This window comes from Hypanus sabinus, chromosome 8, assembly GCF_030144855.1.
Source record: "Hypanus sabinus isolate sHypSab1 chromosome 8, sHypSab1.hap1, whole genome shotgun sequence".
Taxonomy (NCBI): Eukaryota; Metazoa; Chordata; class Chondrichthyes; order Myliobatiformes; family Dasyatidae; genus Hypanus; species Hypanus sabinus.
In genome coordinates, this window is record NC_082713.1 from 127,288,860 (window position 1) to 127,307,089 (window position 18,230).

Below are 18,230 nucleotides of genomic sequence, written 5' to 3' on the forward strand. Positions count from 1 at the left end.
TCAGGTTAGATGGCATATGAGGTTGGAGGAGTAACACATTATATTCTGTCTAGGTAGCTTCCAAACTGATGGCATGAATATCAATTTCTCCAACTTCCATTGATATTCTCCCCCCCACCCCCACTCTCATGGTCCCCTCTACTCTCCTATCAGATTCCTTCTTCAGCCCTTGACCTTTTCTATCTATCATCTGCCAGCTTCTTACTTCATTCCCCCTGCCCTAACCACTTGACTTCAGTTACCATCTTCTAGCTTGTCCTCCTTCCCCTCCCCCACCTTCTTATTCAGGCATCTTCCCCCTTCCCTTCTCGTCCTAATGAAGAGTATCAGCCCGAAACATCAACTGCTTGTTCATTTCAATTGATGCTGCCTGACCTGCAGAGTTCCTCCTGCACTTTGTGTGTGTTAACCTTATTTTGTTATCTTTTTCTAATTCAATCTTGTTGTTTTAACCTTTCTTTCAGCTCAGTTCCCATGTTCTCTCCTTTTATTGCATCCTTGCACCACATGGGCCGATGACAAGATGGCATGCTTCATCTGCAGCATGCTTTTCTTACCTTTTGAAAGTTGCTTCTTTAATGAGGTTTTTTAAAAGGAATTACAAGTGTATACATAGTAGAAAGCAACATGACTGAAAATTTTTGAAAAGGTGTTCTCATTGATGTATGTGCAGAACCATATGTTGGGATTAAAATGATCCGGAGAATAGAGCTTCTGTATTATGCAGGAACTAAAGGAACTGACATTGACCTACTTAAAATAAGAGTGATTTTGATAGAATGGAAACAGTTATTAACACTGGCAGAAGTGTCAATAGATAGAAGTTATGAATTGAAGATAATTGACAAAGGAACTGTGGATGGGGGAATAATGAGAATTGCTGAGCAAGTTATGTGGAATTTGGTCTTGAAACCATTGCATGATTATGCGCAGGAGGAATTATCTTTAATTATAACATTAATGGCTGGTTTAGTATTAGTTGTCTGTTATATTTCCTTCGAAAGAAAAGTATTGGGCAAGTTTAATACTGCCATCTAAAGTCACATTTCCTACCCCAACAACTCCACCCTATTGACGATAAAATGCCACCTACTGATCCAACTGTGTATCTACAGACAATAGGTTTATATTCATACTTTCTTAAATGTGGGCATTTATGATAGACTAAAATAGAATAAATACGCAAGACAAAGGTTTGCAGGAGCTCACCTTTTTTAAAAAAAATTATAATCTAAGCTGCTACTTGTCACTGAAATGGGGACTGTATTTCAACTTTAAAATCTTGTACTTCATATTCTGAAACCATAATTCAGTTTATTCAGTGACTCAGATGAACTGTGATCAAAGAAAATCATCGCTCCTTTGTTGTGTAGCAGTGGTGTATGCTGTTGACACTACTACAAAGGGAAATGAAACAGGAACAGTTTTTGAAGTTGTATGAGTCGTTCATTAATTCAAATGGACCAGACCTAATTAGTTACCAGTTGGACCCATTTGAACTATGATTCTACAGTGCTGTTGGCAGTGAAGTGACAGCATAATCACTGCAAGTGCCAAAGATTGCAGTTGGTTTGAAAGGAGCATCAAATCAGGCTTAACCCTCAAATTTAGAATAACAAGGCTAGATATGCCCCATCCTACAGCATTTCTGTTAGCCAGTTGAGATCCCCAGCAGCCAACCATTTAAGAAAACCATTGTTGCCAATCAGCAGAAAATAGGACCAATTAGCAGATGCAGTTCTCCAATTATAGAAATGCGCCACTTCCAGCCTCCACAACAGCTCTGGTCCAAGTCAGTCCCAACAGCTCTTCCAGCACATAACTGAAGAGTTACCTGGAATGAGGCTAGGTCATTGGGTGCATTTAAGGCAGAGCTTGATAAATTCTTGATTGGACACGGCATCAAAGATTACAGGGAGAATGGGGCTGAGGAGGGGAAGAAAGGGTCAGCCATGACCGAATGGTGGAGCAGACTCAATGGGCCAAATGGCCTAACTCTGCTCCTATGTCTTATGGTGTTATGGAATTGCCATTTCTAGCAACAGCAGCCTAATTATAGCGGAAATCAAAAACTGTAGGTGTTGGAAGTTTGAAACAATCAGAAGACGATGGAGAACCTCAGTAAGTCAGATAGTGTCTGAAAAGAAAATCAGTCAATAGTTTAACTCTGACCCTTTGTTAGAACAGTTGTAGTGATAGTTACCTGCTTCCTGTCTCCCTTCTGTATCAGGCATTTGGAAAATGTGTCACAGGATAGATATTATCGGAACCAGCTACATTGAATCGGGAGTTTAGTGATTGCGAAAATGTTGATTTCTTTTTTATTTGAGTTGAGTCCATGATGGCTTGATTGCTTAGAATGAAGTGAACTGCATTTTGTCAAATGAAGCATTTCTTCCCAGGCCAAGAGGGGTTCCTTTCAGAGCTGTGTTGCTCTGAATGCCATGTGTATTTGTCCTTTTGAGAAGTTGTAGGTAGTTAGATAGCTCCTATTCCTACTTTACCATATTTGGCCAACTGTCACTACAGTGCATTCCTGGATAACTGATGAAATGTTGGAAAGTTATGAGAAATGACTTCATTCTAGCAAATACATAACCTCCTGATGTACAGCGTAGGTAACCAAAAGGATAAACAGGTAGCTGGAGTAATTACAAGACCAATAATGAACATTGTTTTTCAGTAGACCAAAGTAATTGATTCAGATTTATTTACACGTATATCAAAACATGCAGTGAAATGAGTTGTTTGCATTAATTACCAACACAGCAGGGGGCAGAGGCAGTTTGCAAGTGTTGCCACACATTCCAGGGCCAACATGTCAGCTTGCTCAGTGTGCTCAGAATGTTCAAAACAACAACACAAGCAGTAACAGAACAAAAACACGACTGCAACAGAACAAGCAAATTGACTCTGTTAATGAAGAGTTCTAGGTATTGCCTGCATTGAGTAGACGTACCTTTGAGAGAGCACTTGATTGTTTTCATTCACTGAGAAATTTCTTCATTTCAGTTCTTCCTTTCACTTGCTCGTACTGCTGTCAGATTTGTGTAAGAGCTCTCTGAGTCACAGTAATATATATTCATGGACATTGCAGACAATGTCAGTGCTTGATGTCTATAGGGCCCAAACAATAATAGTAATGTACTGTTCTGTATACCTCAGGAAATTAGAGCTGCAAAAACCAGGGTTAATACAATGATCATTGGAGAGGCTTTAATCTACCCATGATCTGGGCTCATCAAACATGGTAATATAGTGGAGGTCGAACTCAAGGATTGCAAGATGGTTCTCTAGATACCATGTTGTGGAATTTGCAATAAAGCCATAATCAGTGCGCCAAATGAACTTGGCAGGTCACACAGCATCATATTTTTCCAAACTTCAGCATCTACAGTCTCTGCTATGTAATGAAATAAAAGGTGAATCAATAATCTTCAGTAAAGGAACCTTGGAAAGGAAGGTCAAATTGTGATAGAATTTTATTTTCTAACGTTATTGAATGTGAAGCTGGCTATGATGCTGCCAAAAAAGGTAAAATTTTGAAGTTCAAAAGAAGTCCAAGATATTGATAACAAGATGGGAAATACCATAATGATACTGGTGAGTCTGAAAAGAGACTAAAAGCTGCTGTAGTTACCAAATGGTAAGCTTACAGCTCAGAACTATTTCTGAGCTGTTTGGTGTGCCTCTTGATTTTTGATACAAATTTTATTTGCTTAGATTTACTAAGGAAGCAAAACAATACATTTGCTTCAAGAACAAGGACATTTTTTTGGGATTATTGGCCTTGAGATATTTGATGCCATTTGAGAGTTCGGCTGATTATGGGATGACTACAGGAATTTTCAAGGATAGAACACCCCTGAATTTTGTCATTGTGTTAACAGTAATATTATACTGCTGCCAAAAATTAAAATACACATGTTGTTTGAAGTGGAGTGAATGGAGTTTGGTAATTCAAATCAAATATAGTTCATTTTCAATCAGACTCATTTGATGGTATCGACAGTTAAGCAGCCAGATAATAGTGTGGCGCTATTGCAGTTTGAGGCGTTGCATTTTGGAGTTCAGTTCTGGCACTGTATGTAAGAAGTTTGTATATTCTTCCCCTAACCATGTGAATTTTTTCCATGTGATCTGATTTCCTCCACCGTCCAAAGATGTCCCCATTAGTTGGTTATTTGGTCATTGTAAATTGTCCTCTGATTAGGCTAGTGTTAAATAGGTAGGATAGACAGATGGAAAGAATTATCAGTGTATGACACCAGACAAGACTTGAGTTTTGCCTCTAAAACATAATATGGTCACAGTGGAAAGACTAGGAAGGCAGGGACTGTGATTTGGATAACGACAGGAAAATGAGCAATAACACTACAGAGTTAATTCTACCACCTAATGAAAAGCGGTCTTTAATGGGGATTACTGTGAAAAGGCATGATTATTATCACTCATCTTGAAACTGATAGTATTTAAAGTTGTATTCTGTTCCAGTCCCTTTTGGTTCTCCTAGATAGCCTATTCCTAGACAAGAGTCATCGACTTGTGAGATCCATGCTGCTCACTGAAATGTTTGTGGTACTCAAGAAAGACTCAAAGTTCCACAGGAACTTTGAAAACCTTAATACCCTTTAAGTTCTCCCATTTTATTCTGACCTTCTAGTCCTGAGGCCCAGCTGTTTGTTTAAGCAAAGCCACATTCCCTAAGGTCTAGTAAGCAGAGGCAGCATCTGGAGCATATGAGCCAATCACTTCTGGCTTCAGCTGCAATATGACATGCCCCAAGTAGATGATCTAACCTGCCACCAACAGCAGCACAAGCTCAGGGCAGTCAAAACAGCCTTGCTTCCACAAAGTGGGCTTTGCCTAAGTCACTGCTAGTTCAAGCAAATGTTCCTGTCCAATCTCTTATCTCCACTCTGGAGCACATGTGTCCAGCATCCTGTGTGGTGAGTAATGAAGATTTACTTCAAAAATACACCCAATGTGAAATTCCTAATCTCAGGATAGTGTAACTGTTTTTTTCCAAAGGTGGCCTGCTAATAAAATGTACTTCATAAAATGTCAGTGCTTATAGTATCTCCTTTCTCCTCAGTTCTTCAGTTTGTCCCTCGTTACGTTGATGTGAGATTCTGCAACTTCACTCAGAGAATTGAGAGGGGACTGACAATGGCATTTGCAGAAGTGCGCCGAAGGCAACATGAAACTGAAGGCTTTGTCATTCAGGTGAGAATGAATTGCAGTGTTCAGATGAAATATACAAAGGTTTCAAAAAGGAAATGTACTTCAGAAAACTAGGTTTTTAATCTCTCCTTTCTCTTTAGTTGGCTATCTTATGACATATCCATGCAAGCCAGAATAAATAACTATTTTCATAATATATTTGAAGTTAGATTTAAAGTAGTGTATTTAAGGGTCAGAGTGGCAAGGGCCAAGTTAATAGCATTCTGTGATATCATACATCGGTTAAGTGTGAAGATTCAGATTTATTTATCACATGCACATCAAAGCATGGAGTGAAGTGCATCATTTGCATTAACAACCAATACAGCCTAGAGATGTGTTGGGGCAGCCTGCAAGTGTCACCATACATTCCTGCACCAGCATACCAACAATACTCAACAGAACCCAACAAGCAAACAAAACAGCAACAAACAAGCCCTGCTTTCCCCCTCCTACCTGCTCTCTCACTGATTAACACATATGACAGTCTTTCAGCTCCAAGACAGGCAGGCAGCCTCTATTATCAGGCTTTGACTTCCAGACCACCAGTTGACCTTTGAGCTCTGATCTTTGGTATCAACCCCCCCAAACTAACTGATAAAGGGAACCCAAACTCTGGGTATGCCAACTGACCAGCCCTCATGTCACCAGCTTGCATAGACTCCTAGTCACTGGCCTTTGCGTGTTGAGCAAAGGCCCAGATTGCAGACGTCCTTTGTCACTTGTCCACGTTGCTGGACTTCAAATGCAGAGTGTGGAGCAGAGGCCTGACTTCACATTCGATTCCTTCACATCACGGTCCCTAAACCCTAACCTGACCTCTAATTTCCCCCTCTGTTCCCAAGACCATCCCTACAAAATTTTTTTTTAGAAAAGCAGCTAAGCCATGATCTCAACAGATACTGCAGCTCAGCACCATTTTAACATAGGAAAAATTACCAGAAGTTGGAGAAATTGATGTTTATGCCATCAGATTAGAGCATGACGTGTCACTCCTCTAACCTGAGAGTGGCATCTTTTTGGCAGTAGAGGAGGTCATGAACTAACATGTTGAAATGGGAATGGTGACTAGAATTAAATTGGTTGGCCACCAGGAAATTTCACTTGTAGATGGAGCAAAGATGATCAACAAAGTTCAAAGTAAATTTACTATCAAAGTGCACCCAGTATATCTCAACATATACTACCCTGAGATTCATTTTCTTACAGACATGCACAGTAAATACAAAGAAACACAATGGAATCAATAAAAAATCACAAGTAACAAAGATGGGCAAACAATCAATGTGAAAAAGATGACAAATGGTACAAATACAGAAAAAAAGAAATAATAATAAAAAAATAATAAAATATGAACAATAAATATCAAAAACATTATGTTTTGAAACTCCTAAATTTAAAACTAATTGGAAGAAAAACAAGTGAGTCTAGAATGCAAGTCTAACTTCATTTTCACTTTTAAGCGAGGCGCATACATGTGACATGGTAGCTTCATGACGTATGCAATTCACTTATTTTTACATATGACCAGTAATTGAATTACTTAAATAAAGAATACTTACTTAAACAATATGTTTACAGTATTACTGAAATACTAAATACACAGCACTCCTCTCTGCTTAGCTGCAAACTCCAACTCAATGGAGAATGCATTCAGCTACATACACAATATACTATACAACTACTATATACAGACATCCACAGCATTGTAAATTTTTAAGTGTCCTGTTCAGGCCTAAAGGTTTCATCGCTGTGGAAGATTTTTTACTATTGTCTCCATCTACATTAACGGAGCTGTAGTGGAGCATATATCGAGCTTCAAATTCCTTGGTGTCCACATTTCTGATGATCTCACCTGGTCCCTGAACTCCTCCATCCTGATCAAAAAGGCGCAGTAGCATCAAGAAAGTTCACCTCTGTCCCAGGATACTGACGGACTTTTACCGCCGTACCATTAAGAGCATACTCACCAACTGCATCTCAGTGTGGTATGGCAATTGTCCCGTATCGGACCGTAAAGCACTCCAGTGGGTGGTGAAAACTGCCCAGCGGATTATCAGCACCCATTTGCCCACCATTGAGAACACCTACCATAAACGCTGCCTGGGCAGGGCAAAAAGCATTATCAAGGATGCATTTCACCTTAACCATGGACATTTTACTCTCCTTCCATCTGGTAGGCGCTACACAAGCCTCTGCTCCTGCTCCAGCAGGCACAGAAAGAGCTTCTTCCCTGAGGTTGTGACCCTGCTGAACCTCACATCACAGCGCTAAACAGTATTGCACCCATATTGTACTGTCTCAGTACTTTTATATTTGTATGCTGTAGCACTTATTTTTTATTCACAGTTATTTTGTAAATAACACTATTCTTTTTCACTTCTGGTTAGATGCTAATTGCATTTTATTGGCTTTGCATCTGTACTCGGCACAATGACAATAAAGTTAAATCTAATCTAATGGTTTTCCTGACAAGGGAAGTCACTCTGCTTGGCAGGTGAGACTTGTGGCTGTGAAAACAATCTTAGTTCTGGAGCCTCTTCCGTGGTGGTTGTACAGGTTGACTCTGAGACTGCAAGACGTTGGTCTGACAGCTCTGGACAGCTTTCTTCTTTTCTTTCTGGATCTACTTCAATCCTTCTCTCGTGGTCCTTGTTTCTTTCTCTCTATCACAGTTTCACTCATGGTCTTTCTTGCTATCTCTTCTCTCTATTTTAACTTCGTCTTTTTTTTCCTCAACTTTTTTCTTCAAATTTCTTGTGAGTATCTCTGAATTTACTAACTTCTCAAGAAATTAGGTCTCGTTTACCCTCTTCCTTTTCCATAGCATTTATATCATCATCCTCTTCCCATTTCTTCTGTGTAGTTTGTGCATCTTCATCTTGAGGAGGTGCATTTAGTTCACTGAAGTATTCACTTATTCGTCCTTTTATTGCTCCCCATTGCAATCTGATCTCTTCTGTTTCCTTGTCCACAACGTCATCTAATGAATCTTTTGTTTTCATTTCTCCTTTCAGTCTTTTTGGCCTTCCATTCATCCCCCTGGGCTTTGGGCTTTGGTCTTTGCATGCACTTTTTGTCTCTCCTTGAAGCTCATGCTATAACTTTAAGATACATAGATACTTTATTGACCTCAAAGGAATTTACAGTGTCACAGTAGCATTGCAAGTGCACTTAAATACAAATATACAAATGTAAAGTATATTCTGGTTTTTCATACTCACAAAAGCCAAATGCTTGCAACTTTACTGAAGTTCCTTTAACTATCTTCCAGTTTAAACCCAAGCCACATTTTGCAAGTAATTGTCAAATGAACATTATAGAAACTTTCTTAGATATGTTGCTTACAAAAAAGCAGTTGAACCACTGCTTTTGTCAATCACACTATTCCTTTGAACAGCATGGTCCTTCCTTAGTCCAATATGCTTTCCATCCAAAGGCACAGAGTTTGGCACCAACATCTGTTTGCCCTCTGTTGATAGTAGTTCATGGTGTACAGCATGGGGACAGTTGTGGCATCATCCAGTACCTTTCTTAGTTCACTTTCAGTTGACTCTATTCAAGTTGTAGTTGTCTCAGCCACTCATGCCCTCACAATGCTGGCCCTCCTGTTTTTACCACATACAGTACTGTGCAAAAGTCTTAGGCCACCCTAGAGAAAAGGATGTTGGAAATGTGAGGGTGGAGGGGTGTGGGGCAGATGGTAGAGAAGGAGTACTGAGGTGGGGTTGGGGTTTGTGGTAGTGTGTGTGCAGGAACAGACAGCCCTGACACAACAGGCACAGTCATTTGATTCCAATCAAATAGTTTATTGATCATTACAGAATGTCCCTCTGGTGCTTCCTGCTCCCTCCCCTCTCCCTTCCACTTTTCCCAACCATGATGCCCTTCTCCATGCCCCCTTTCCCCTTCCCACTCTTAGTCCACAATGGAGACCCATATCAGAATCAGGTTTGTCATCATTCACACATCATGATTTTTTTTTTTGCAGTATCAGTACAGAGCGTTACATAAAATTACTGCGGTACTGTGTAAAAGTCTTATGTACCCTAGCTGTATGTATGTGCCTAAGAGTTTAGCACAGTACTGTACAAGCCCAGTGTGGCTTGTATTTCACTGCTACAAATGTCATTTCATAGAAGTTATCTTTACAGCAGTGTAAGTTCTTCATTGGATATCTGCAGGCTTCAGTTCAGTATCTTTGAAAAGCCATTCAAACTAATTTTGTGGAATAACTGAAGCAGCTGAGCCAGTGTCCAATTTCATTTTAATTAATTTGCCATTCACTTATGGTGTAAGGTGAATTGCACATCTTTTGCTAATTTTCATTTTTATTCTTAATGTTATCTATCCGGTCTTGCATCACTCTCATCATTATCAGATTTTTCATCAACAGCATTTAGATTAGTGCTCTTTTTGAAACTTCAGCTTTTTATCTCTTTACTATTCCCTGTACAGTCCATTTATTTTTTTATCTGCCCAGCATGCTCTTTGAAAGTGTCTTACTTTGTTGCATTTTCTGCAAGCTTCACCTTAAATCTGCATTGGTCTGTTGTACGTAAGCCTCTGCCACAATGCTAACGCAGCTTGTTCTGCCAGGCCAGTTTCTGTTTAGACATTGCAATTGCAATTTTGTTCATGCTTATTTTCATTCTTGACTTAACTCAAATCGTGCCTCTTTGAGTTTTCTGTTAATACATCTATTTCAACTGCTCTTTTAAATGCAAGTTGTGCTTTGGATGCCATTTTTGGATGTGTTCTTGAAAGACTGCACAAACTGAATGATCTCTCAGTGAATCATTAAGCCCATTACCGAACTGAGAATGCTCATAAATTTCAACTCAGCCATGTATGCTGGAATAGAATCCCCTTTATAAGCAAAATCAAAAGGAAGCCTAAAGTATTCTGCAGCCAACAAGGGTTTTGGTTCTAAATGTTCCTGCTTTCATGATATCAGCAAAGCTCATTTTGGATTGTTTGGTTGGAATAGTCAAACTTTTAAGCAAACTGAATGCCTTTATGTCCAATGCACCCCACAAAGTTTGTACTTGTTTCTTATTTACTTTAAAATACTATTCAATCCATCCAGTATGCAAAATCCAGTTATCACTTGTGCAGTCAAATCAATCTTCTCAATGTAGTCAGCCATTTCTGCATTTTAAAAAATTGATTATTAACATTAACGCCTGATAGTTACTATTTATGAACCTGTGAATACATCCATTTTCTGCATTTTTCTTTTAACTTGATCATCTCCTTTTCCAAAGAAACCTCGTGTTGCAGTTTTTTTTAACTGAACTGTTTCCTGCTATGCTGCCTCTTTTTTTTAAAACTCGATTGTTTCTCGCTGAGCTTCAACACATGGGTAGTTGTCTTCAATTTGTTTAATACTTCCTCATAGTCACTGTTATGTTTTGTAACTCCAAAACATAAAACTAATTGAAAGAAAAACAAGGAGGTCTGGAATGAGAGTCGTAAGTTCATTTTTACTTTTAAACGAGAGAAGTATGTATGATGTAGTAGAGTGGTGCTATACGCAAATCTCATATGTTTTACATATAACACATAATGAATTACTTAACAAACAAAGAATGCTTACTCATACAATATATTTTCAGAATTGCACAAATATTACTGAAATATTAAATGCACAACAAATGTGAGTTGTAGAGTCCTTGAAAGTGAGTCCATCGGTTGCGGAATCAGTTCAGTGTTGGTGTGAGTGAAGTTCAGTGAAATTATCCACCTTTAGTCAGGAGCCTGATGGTAGAAGGGTAATAACTGTTCCTTAACCTGGTGCTGTGGAATATGTGGCTCCTGTACCTCCATTCCACTGGTAGCTGTGAGAAGAGAGCATGGCTTGGATGATGTGGGTCCTTAATGGATGCTATTTTCCTGCAATGGCACATCTTGTTGATGCGCTGAATGGTATGAATGGCTTTATCCATAGGCTGCATCCACTGCTTTTGTAGGCTTTTCCATTCAAGGGCACTGCTCTTTCCATACCAGACCATGATGCAACAGGTCAGTACACTCTCCACAGCACATCAAGAAGTTTGTCGAAATTTTAAATGTCATCTGGAATCTTCACAAGATTCTAAGAATGTAGAGGCACTGCCTCTAGTACAGACCCTCTGAACTGATAACACTGAGGAATATAAACTTGCTGACCCCCTCCATCTCTGATCCCCTGAGTAGGACTGGCTCATGTACTTCCACATCAATAATCAGCTTTTTGGTCATGCTGACATTTACTGAGAGGTTGTGGTTGTGGCACCACTCAGCCAGATTTTCAATATCTCTTTTATATGCTGATTCATCACCACATTTGATTCAGCCAACAACAGTCAGCAAACGTAAATATGGCATTGGGGCTGTGCTTAGCCTCAGTCTTAAGTACAAAGCAATTAGACCGGGCGACTAAGCACAAAGCTTGGAGGTGCACCTGTGCTATTGGAGATTGTGGAGGAGATGTTGTTGCCATTCAGAACTGATTGGGAACTGCAAGTGAGGAAATTAAGGATCCAATTGCACAAGGAGGTATTGAGGCCTGGTTTTTGGAGTTATTGATTTGTTCTGAAGAGGTGATAGTGTTAAATCCTGATGTATGCATCTTCACTGTCCAAATGTTCCAGCATTGAGTGGAGAGCCAAGAAAATGGCATCTGCTGTTGACCTGTTGTTGTAGGCAAATTGGAGAGGATCCAAATCGCTTCTCAAGCAGGAGTTGATATGTTTCATCAGCAACCTCTCAAAATATTTCATTAAATGGATGCATGTGCTGCTGGACGATAGTCATTGCAGTAGGAACCATGTTCTTCTTGGGAACAGGTATGATTGAAGCCTGTTTTAAACAGTTGGGTACCTCAGACTATCGAAGTGACAGGTTAAGGATGTCATTTAACCTCCTGTCAGTTGTTCTTGTCCAGGCACCCTGTTTGGGCCTGATGCTTTCTATTGGTTCGCCCTCCTGATGGTTGCTGTCACATTAGCCTCAGAGATTGAAATTACAGAGTTGTCAGGAGTGGGGGTGGGGGGGTGGTTAAGAGAGTTCCTGAAAGTGGCTCCATGTTTTGTTGGTCAAAGTGTTCACAAAAGACATTGAGCTAAGCTGGGAGTAAATCCTTTGTGTAATTTATGTCGCCTGATTTTACTTTGTAGGTGATGATAACATTTGAGCTCCGGCTGAACTGTCAAACATCACTCTGTGATTCATACTTAGTCTGGAATTATCACTTCGCATGTGAGATGACTTTCCGGAGGTTGTATCTGGACCTCTCGTATTTTACTTGGTCACCAAACCTGAACACCACTGATCTGGCCCACAGCAGTTTGCAGATCTCTTGGTTCATCCAGGGCTTCTGGTTGGGGAAGATTCTGAATGATTTTTTTAGGATACACTCATCCACGACTGGGTTCATGAAGTCTATGATAATGGTAGTGTATTTGTTCAGATCCTCCCTTCTGAAGCGGTCCCCCAATATACACGAGGGCACACCAGTGTAGAGAAGGCCTCTTTGTTTTAAATTTAATCTCAGCTCATTATTAAAGTGATGCTGTGGACAAGAGATGGTCATTTTCCATCCTGTATCAGTAACTACATTCCAAAACATTCTTTATTGTGTGCATATTCCTTCAGGATATTGAGGGGAAAGCTGCTGTATGAAGACCTATTTATCTCTCCAAATAATTAGAGATTTCTGATAAAAGGATATGTTTTATATCTTTCTGTTCCTTTTATGTTAGAATACTGGAAAAGATGTTATGTATCTCCACATTTTTAAATAAGCTTGTATTATCCTCAGATGTGTGATACCAGATGATGTATGAGGAATATGAGGAAGATTAGAGTAGATAGGAGAGCTGTCGTTCCATTAAGAGGAAACAAGAGCAGAAGGTAAATACCATTGTATTCGATTTATGAGTTGCTGCTCACTTTGCAAGTTATTGAGACTTTTGGTGATCACATGCAGCAGTCTGCCCTTTTAATAGTGGGTAGCTCTGAGCAAGATAATCTAAGTATTGAGGAGAAACCATTTGGGCATCGTGGGCATAGTTCCATCATTACAGAATTCATTGGTTATTCAAGATTCAAGAGATTTTACGTTTGTTAATTTATCTGAGAATGTTATGTGTGAAGATTATTTATCTCAATTTTTTTTATTAATGTACTGTAAATTTTGTAGCAATAGTTCTATAGGTTCTCTAACAATGTCTTTCTGAATAAACAAATCACTTACAATAATGATATTGCAGTTGAAATAAAAATATTTCTGAATGAACAAAGTACAGTCGGCCCTCCTTATCCGTGGGTTCCGCATGCACGTATTCAACCAACCGCAGATCGGAAAAACCCGGAAGTTCCCTCTCCAGCACTTGTTGTTTGAGCATGTCCAGACTTTTTTCTCTTGTCATTATTCCCTGAACAATACAGTATAACAACTATTTACATAGCATTTACATTGGATTAGGTATTATAAGTAATCTAGAGATGATTTAATGTATAAGGGGGGATGTGCATAGGTTACTGCGGATTGGGAATTGAAAAAAAAAACGGAGGTTCTCTAAGTTGGAACAGGTACATCCGGTATAATTTAGCGTCAGTTAGTCAAACGTTTGTCTTAGTATATAGTATATATTTTACCTTTCTATGCATATAAAACACCTAAGAAATACATGTATTTCAATAATTAAACCACTGCATTGCTTAGTAATAATTGTAGCTTTCATCGAGGCAGGGCCTTCCATTAATCTCACTTTTTCCCAACTGTAGCTTAACATTTTTCCAATGACCGATGGTGTTTCACCTCTTTCCGATCGCTTTATTGTTTCCATTTTATTTTCAATCATGATCATTTTCTGGAACAGAAACACTGCGGGCAGCAGGCCCCGAGCTCCACTGAGTCCTAAAGTCCACTGCACGGAGACAGGTTAAGTAAGCTCCAGAGCTCCGCCGGGCCCTAAAGTCCACCGACTTGAGCATCTGTGTTTTTTGGTATCCGTGGAGGGTCTCAGAACCAATCCCCCATGGATAAAGAGGGCCGACTGTAATAGTATGTATTTATATGCACTAAATTTTGCTGTAAAATGACTTTTATTTTGAAATACGTTAGTAAAATTGTAGTAGAAGACATTAAATTGAAAATATGTGAAGGAAACATAAGAAATTGTTTATTTTATTGCAACAGAGTACATACTAATAAGTACTTTACCTTTGCCTTTTGCATTTGTTGGTTCTGACTCCTGCATCATTTGTGGGAGTAACTTCATCAGCTGGTCTGCAACAACTCAAGGGCAGCACAAGGATAATTAGGAAAAAGCAGTTTGTTGGCCTTGCAAGAGATATCCGATGGGTTTCTATGGGCAACGATGCAAACTTTGTAATAGCTTTGTGAAAACATTGTACAGAAAAATATGTTTGATTTGTAACTAAACACAGCAAACTAATGTTTTGAGATAACATTCCCTGGAGCAGAATATAAATTTTCGATGTCTTTCCAATAAGGTGTATCGTGGATGACCTAGTGAATTGATCCAGTGTGTGGCATTTCTGAAAAAGGCGTAAAGAGAATCCCACATTATAAATTTTTTAAAATGCTGATAATAACAGACCAGGCAGCAACTGTGGGGAAAAGTTAATATATCAGGTCAATGAGTTTTAAACAAACTAACATGTTATTGATTTGTGAATAAGGAACTATAGACAATAGACAGTAGGTGCAGGAGTAGGCCATTCGGCCCTTCTAGCCAGCACCGCCATTCACTGTGATCATGGCTGATCATACACAATCAGTACCCTGTTCCTGCCCTCTCCCCATATCCCTTGACCCCGCTATCTATAAGAGCTCTATCTAACTCTCTCTTGAATGCATCCAGAGACTTGGCCTCCACTGCCTTCTGGGGCAGAGCATTCCACATATCCACCACTCTCTGGGTGAAAAAGTTTTTCCGCATCTCTGTTCTCAGTGGCCTACCCCTTATTCTTAAACTGTGGCCTCTAGTTCTGGACTCACCCATCAGCGGGAACATGCTTCCTGCCTCCAGCGTATCCAATCTCTTAATAATCTTATATGTTTCAATCAGAGCCCCTCTCATCCTTCTGTTATAACCTTGAATAGTGACTCTGTTATGGCCCTGCAGAAAATCTCCACTCTGCCGTTGTAACATTGGTTGAGAGTTCAAGTGCTTTGGACTAATTTTCAGCATCACTGGCTTTGGAACTTAGAAGAATGTACTTCACAATTTTTTGATCAGAATTGCATGCAGAGAGATATTCCAACCTGATGAAGTCCCTACTCATTCATTAGGCACCATGGTAGCATAGTGGTCAGCATAAAACTGTTCGAACTCGGGCATCGGAGTTCAGAGTTCAAATCTTGCATCATTTGTAAGAAAATATGTATGTCTTCCTGTGTGTGCATAGGTTTCCTCTGGTTTCTTCCCATAGTCCAAAGTGCATTGAGTTAGAAAATATAAAAACAACAATAGATGCAAAATCAAGTATAACAACAGCAGAGAGGGTACAGTGCAGGTAGACAATGAGGTTCATAACTATTGTGAAGTTAAGAGTCAATTTTATTGTTCCAGGGAACCATTCCATCGACTTCCAAACAGCAGGTTAGAAGCTTTCCTTAAGCCTAGTGGTACATGCTGTCAGATGTTTGTGTCTAATGGAAAAGGGGAGAGAAATTGCCAATGAAAATGAAAGTGATGCTCATTATAAGCCATGGTAGCAATTAACCATTTCAAGGTGTATGATAGGAAAGAACTAGTGAAGTTTCAGTGTTAAAAGCACAATGGTTCACTACCTTCACAAGTTTGTTGTATCACTCTTCCATGGAAAAGTAATTATTTTTCCTGCTGCTTTCCATCCTGCACACAGGGAGGACTGTCAGAGAACAGCAGCATAAAAGCGATACTGTGGCGACCCACTTTCTGCGCAGGTGAACTGGCTCACAAATAGCCAGCGCGCGGGGGGAGACTTTGGTAATGCACCTATGATGTCATTTCCGCCCGGAGAGGGCGGGCGCTAGGGATTAAATGCCAGCGCCGCGAAGTTTGAATAAACTAGTTTCGAAACAACTTACAGACTGCGTGTTGTTACTTCAGCACTGTGTGTGGCACATTGCTACATTGGTGACCCCGACAGTCCAAACGGGATTTGGACCAAAGATGACCGACTCTTCATCTGTTCACTCAGTTTCGCTAAAACTGCCGACTTCCTGGACGCTGCGACCACGCGTGTGGTTTAGCCAAGCAGAAGCCCAGTTCCAGATTCAGCAAATATCCTCTGATTCCATGCGTTACTATCACGTGGTGAGCACCCTTGACCAGGAGACGGCTGCCCAGGTTGCGGATTTCATGCAGTCGCCCTGGGAAGAAGGCAAATATGAAGCATTCAAAGCGCTGCTCATTGAGACCTTTGGCCTCTCACGGCGTGAACGAGGTGCCTGCCTGCTTCACCTGGACGGTTTGGGAGACAGACTGCCCCTTGGGAGATGCTGTCCCTGGCTGATAGACACAACCCCTGCCTCATGTTCGAGCAAGCGTTCCTAGAGCGACTGCCCGAGGACATACATCCGCTGCTGGTCGATACAGGTTTCAGCGACCCCCCCCCCCGGAACGTGGCAGCCCGGGCAGATGTGCTGTGGAAAGACAAGAGGGAGAGCGTGGCGTCCGTCGGTCAGATTACCAGGTCACGCGCCAAACAGCGGACCAAACCAGGCCCGGCAGGGGGGGGGCGCACACTACACAGAGGCAGGAGTGAGGATGCCAGTGAACAGTGGTGTTTCTACCACCAGCAGTGGGGCATAAAACCCCGTCATTGTTGCCCATCCTGTAAGGGCCAGGGCCAGCTGCCGCTAATGACAATGGCAGCTGGCCACCAGGACAGCCTCTTGCACATCTGGGACAAACAGTGGGGATGCTGCTTCTTGGTCGACACCGGAGCGGAGATCAGCGTCTTACCCCCAGCGGGGTACGACACCCGCAACAGGAAGCCAGGACCCACCCTGAGGGCCGCAAACGGCAGCACGATACAGACCTACGGCACCCGCACAGTGCAGCTGCAGTTCGGCACCAGCCAGTTCACGTGGGTCTTCACACTGGCTGCGGTGGCCCAGCCACTCCTGGAGGCGGACTTCTTGCGAGCTCACAGCCTGCTGGTCGATTTGCAAGGGAAAAGACTGGTATATGCTGAGACTTTCCTGGGTGAAGCCAAGTTGCCAGCCCCGTACCTGGACCCCATCACGCTGTCGGACAACAAATTCACCAGAATCCTGGTGGACTTTCCATCGATTCTGGCACCGCAGTTCACGGCAGCCATACCTAGACACGGGGTACAGCACCACATTCCGACCCAGGGACCAGCCCTTCATGCCCGCACTCGAAGGCTCCCCCTGGAAAAGCTCCACCTGGCAAAGGAGGAGTTCAAGAGGATGGAGGAATTGGGGATCGTATGGAGGTCCAACAGCCCATGGGCCTCCCCCTGCACGTGGTGCCCAAAGCAGCCGGGGGTTGGAGACCATGCGGTGACTTCCGCAGACTGAACGAGGCTACCACTCCAGACCGCTACCCTGTGCCGCACATACAGGACTTTGCAGCAAACCTGCACGGGGCAAGAATCTTTTCCAAAGTAGACCTCGTCTGGGAATACCATCAAATCCTGGTGCACCCTGAAGACATCCCCAAAACAGCACTTATCACCCCGTTCGACCTGTTCGAGTTCCTCGGAATGCAGTTCAGCCTGAAGAATGCCGCACAGACATTCCAGCGGCTAATGGACGCGGTAGGACGCGACCTGGACTTTGCGTTCATCTATTTGGATGACATCCTTATAGCCAGCAGTTGTCGTCAGGAGCATCTGTCTCACTTCCACCAGCTCTACTCCCACCTGAGTGATTTCGGGTTCACGATCAACCCGGCTAAATGCCAGTTCGGTCTCGATACCATCGACTTCTTGGGCCACAGGATTACCAAAGACTGGGCAACACCTCTGCCCGCCAAGGT

General features: G+C 41.5%; 1 protein-coding gene across 6 annotated transcripts in view; it reads left to right on the forward strand.

The window, feature by feature from the left end:
- LOC132398401 (UPF0606 protein KIAA1549-like) overlaps positions 1-18,230 on the forward strand; it is a 277,859-nt gene that overhangs the window by 155,515 nt on the left and 104,114 nt on the right. For all 6 annotated transcript variants that reach the window (XM_059977777.1, XM_059977775.1, XM_059977776.1 and 3 more), the window contains one exon: positions 5,096-5,226. In XM_059977777.1, the coding sequence (XP_059833760.1) occupies positions 5,096-5,226 (131 nt within the window). The remainder of the gene's footprint in view (positions 1-5,095; positions 5,227-18,230) is intronic.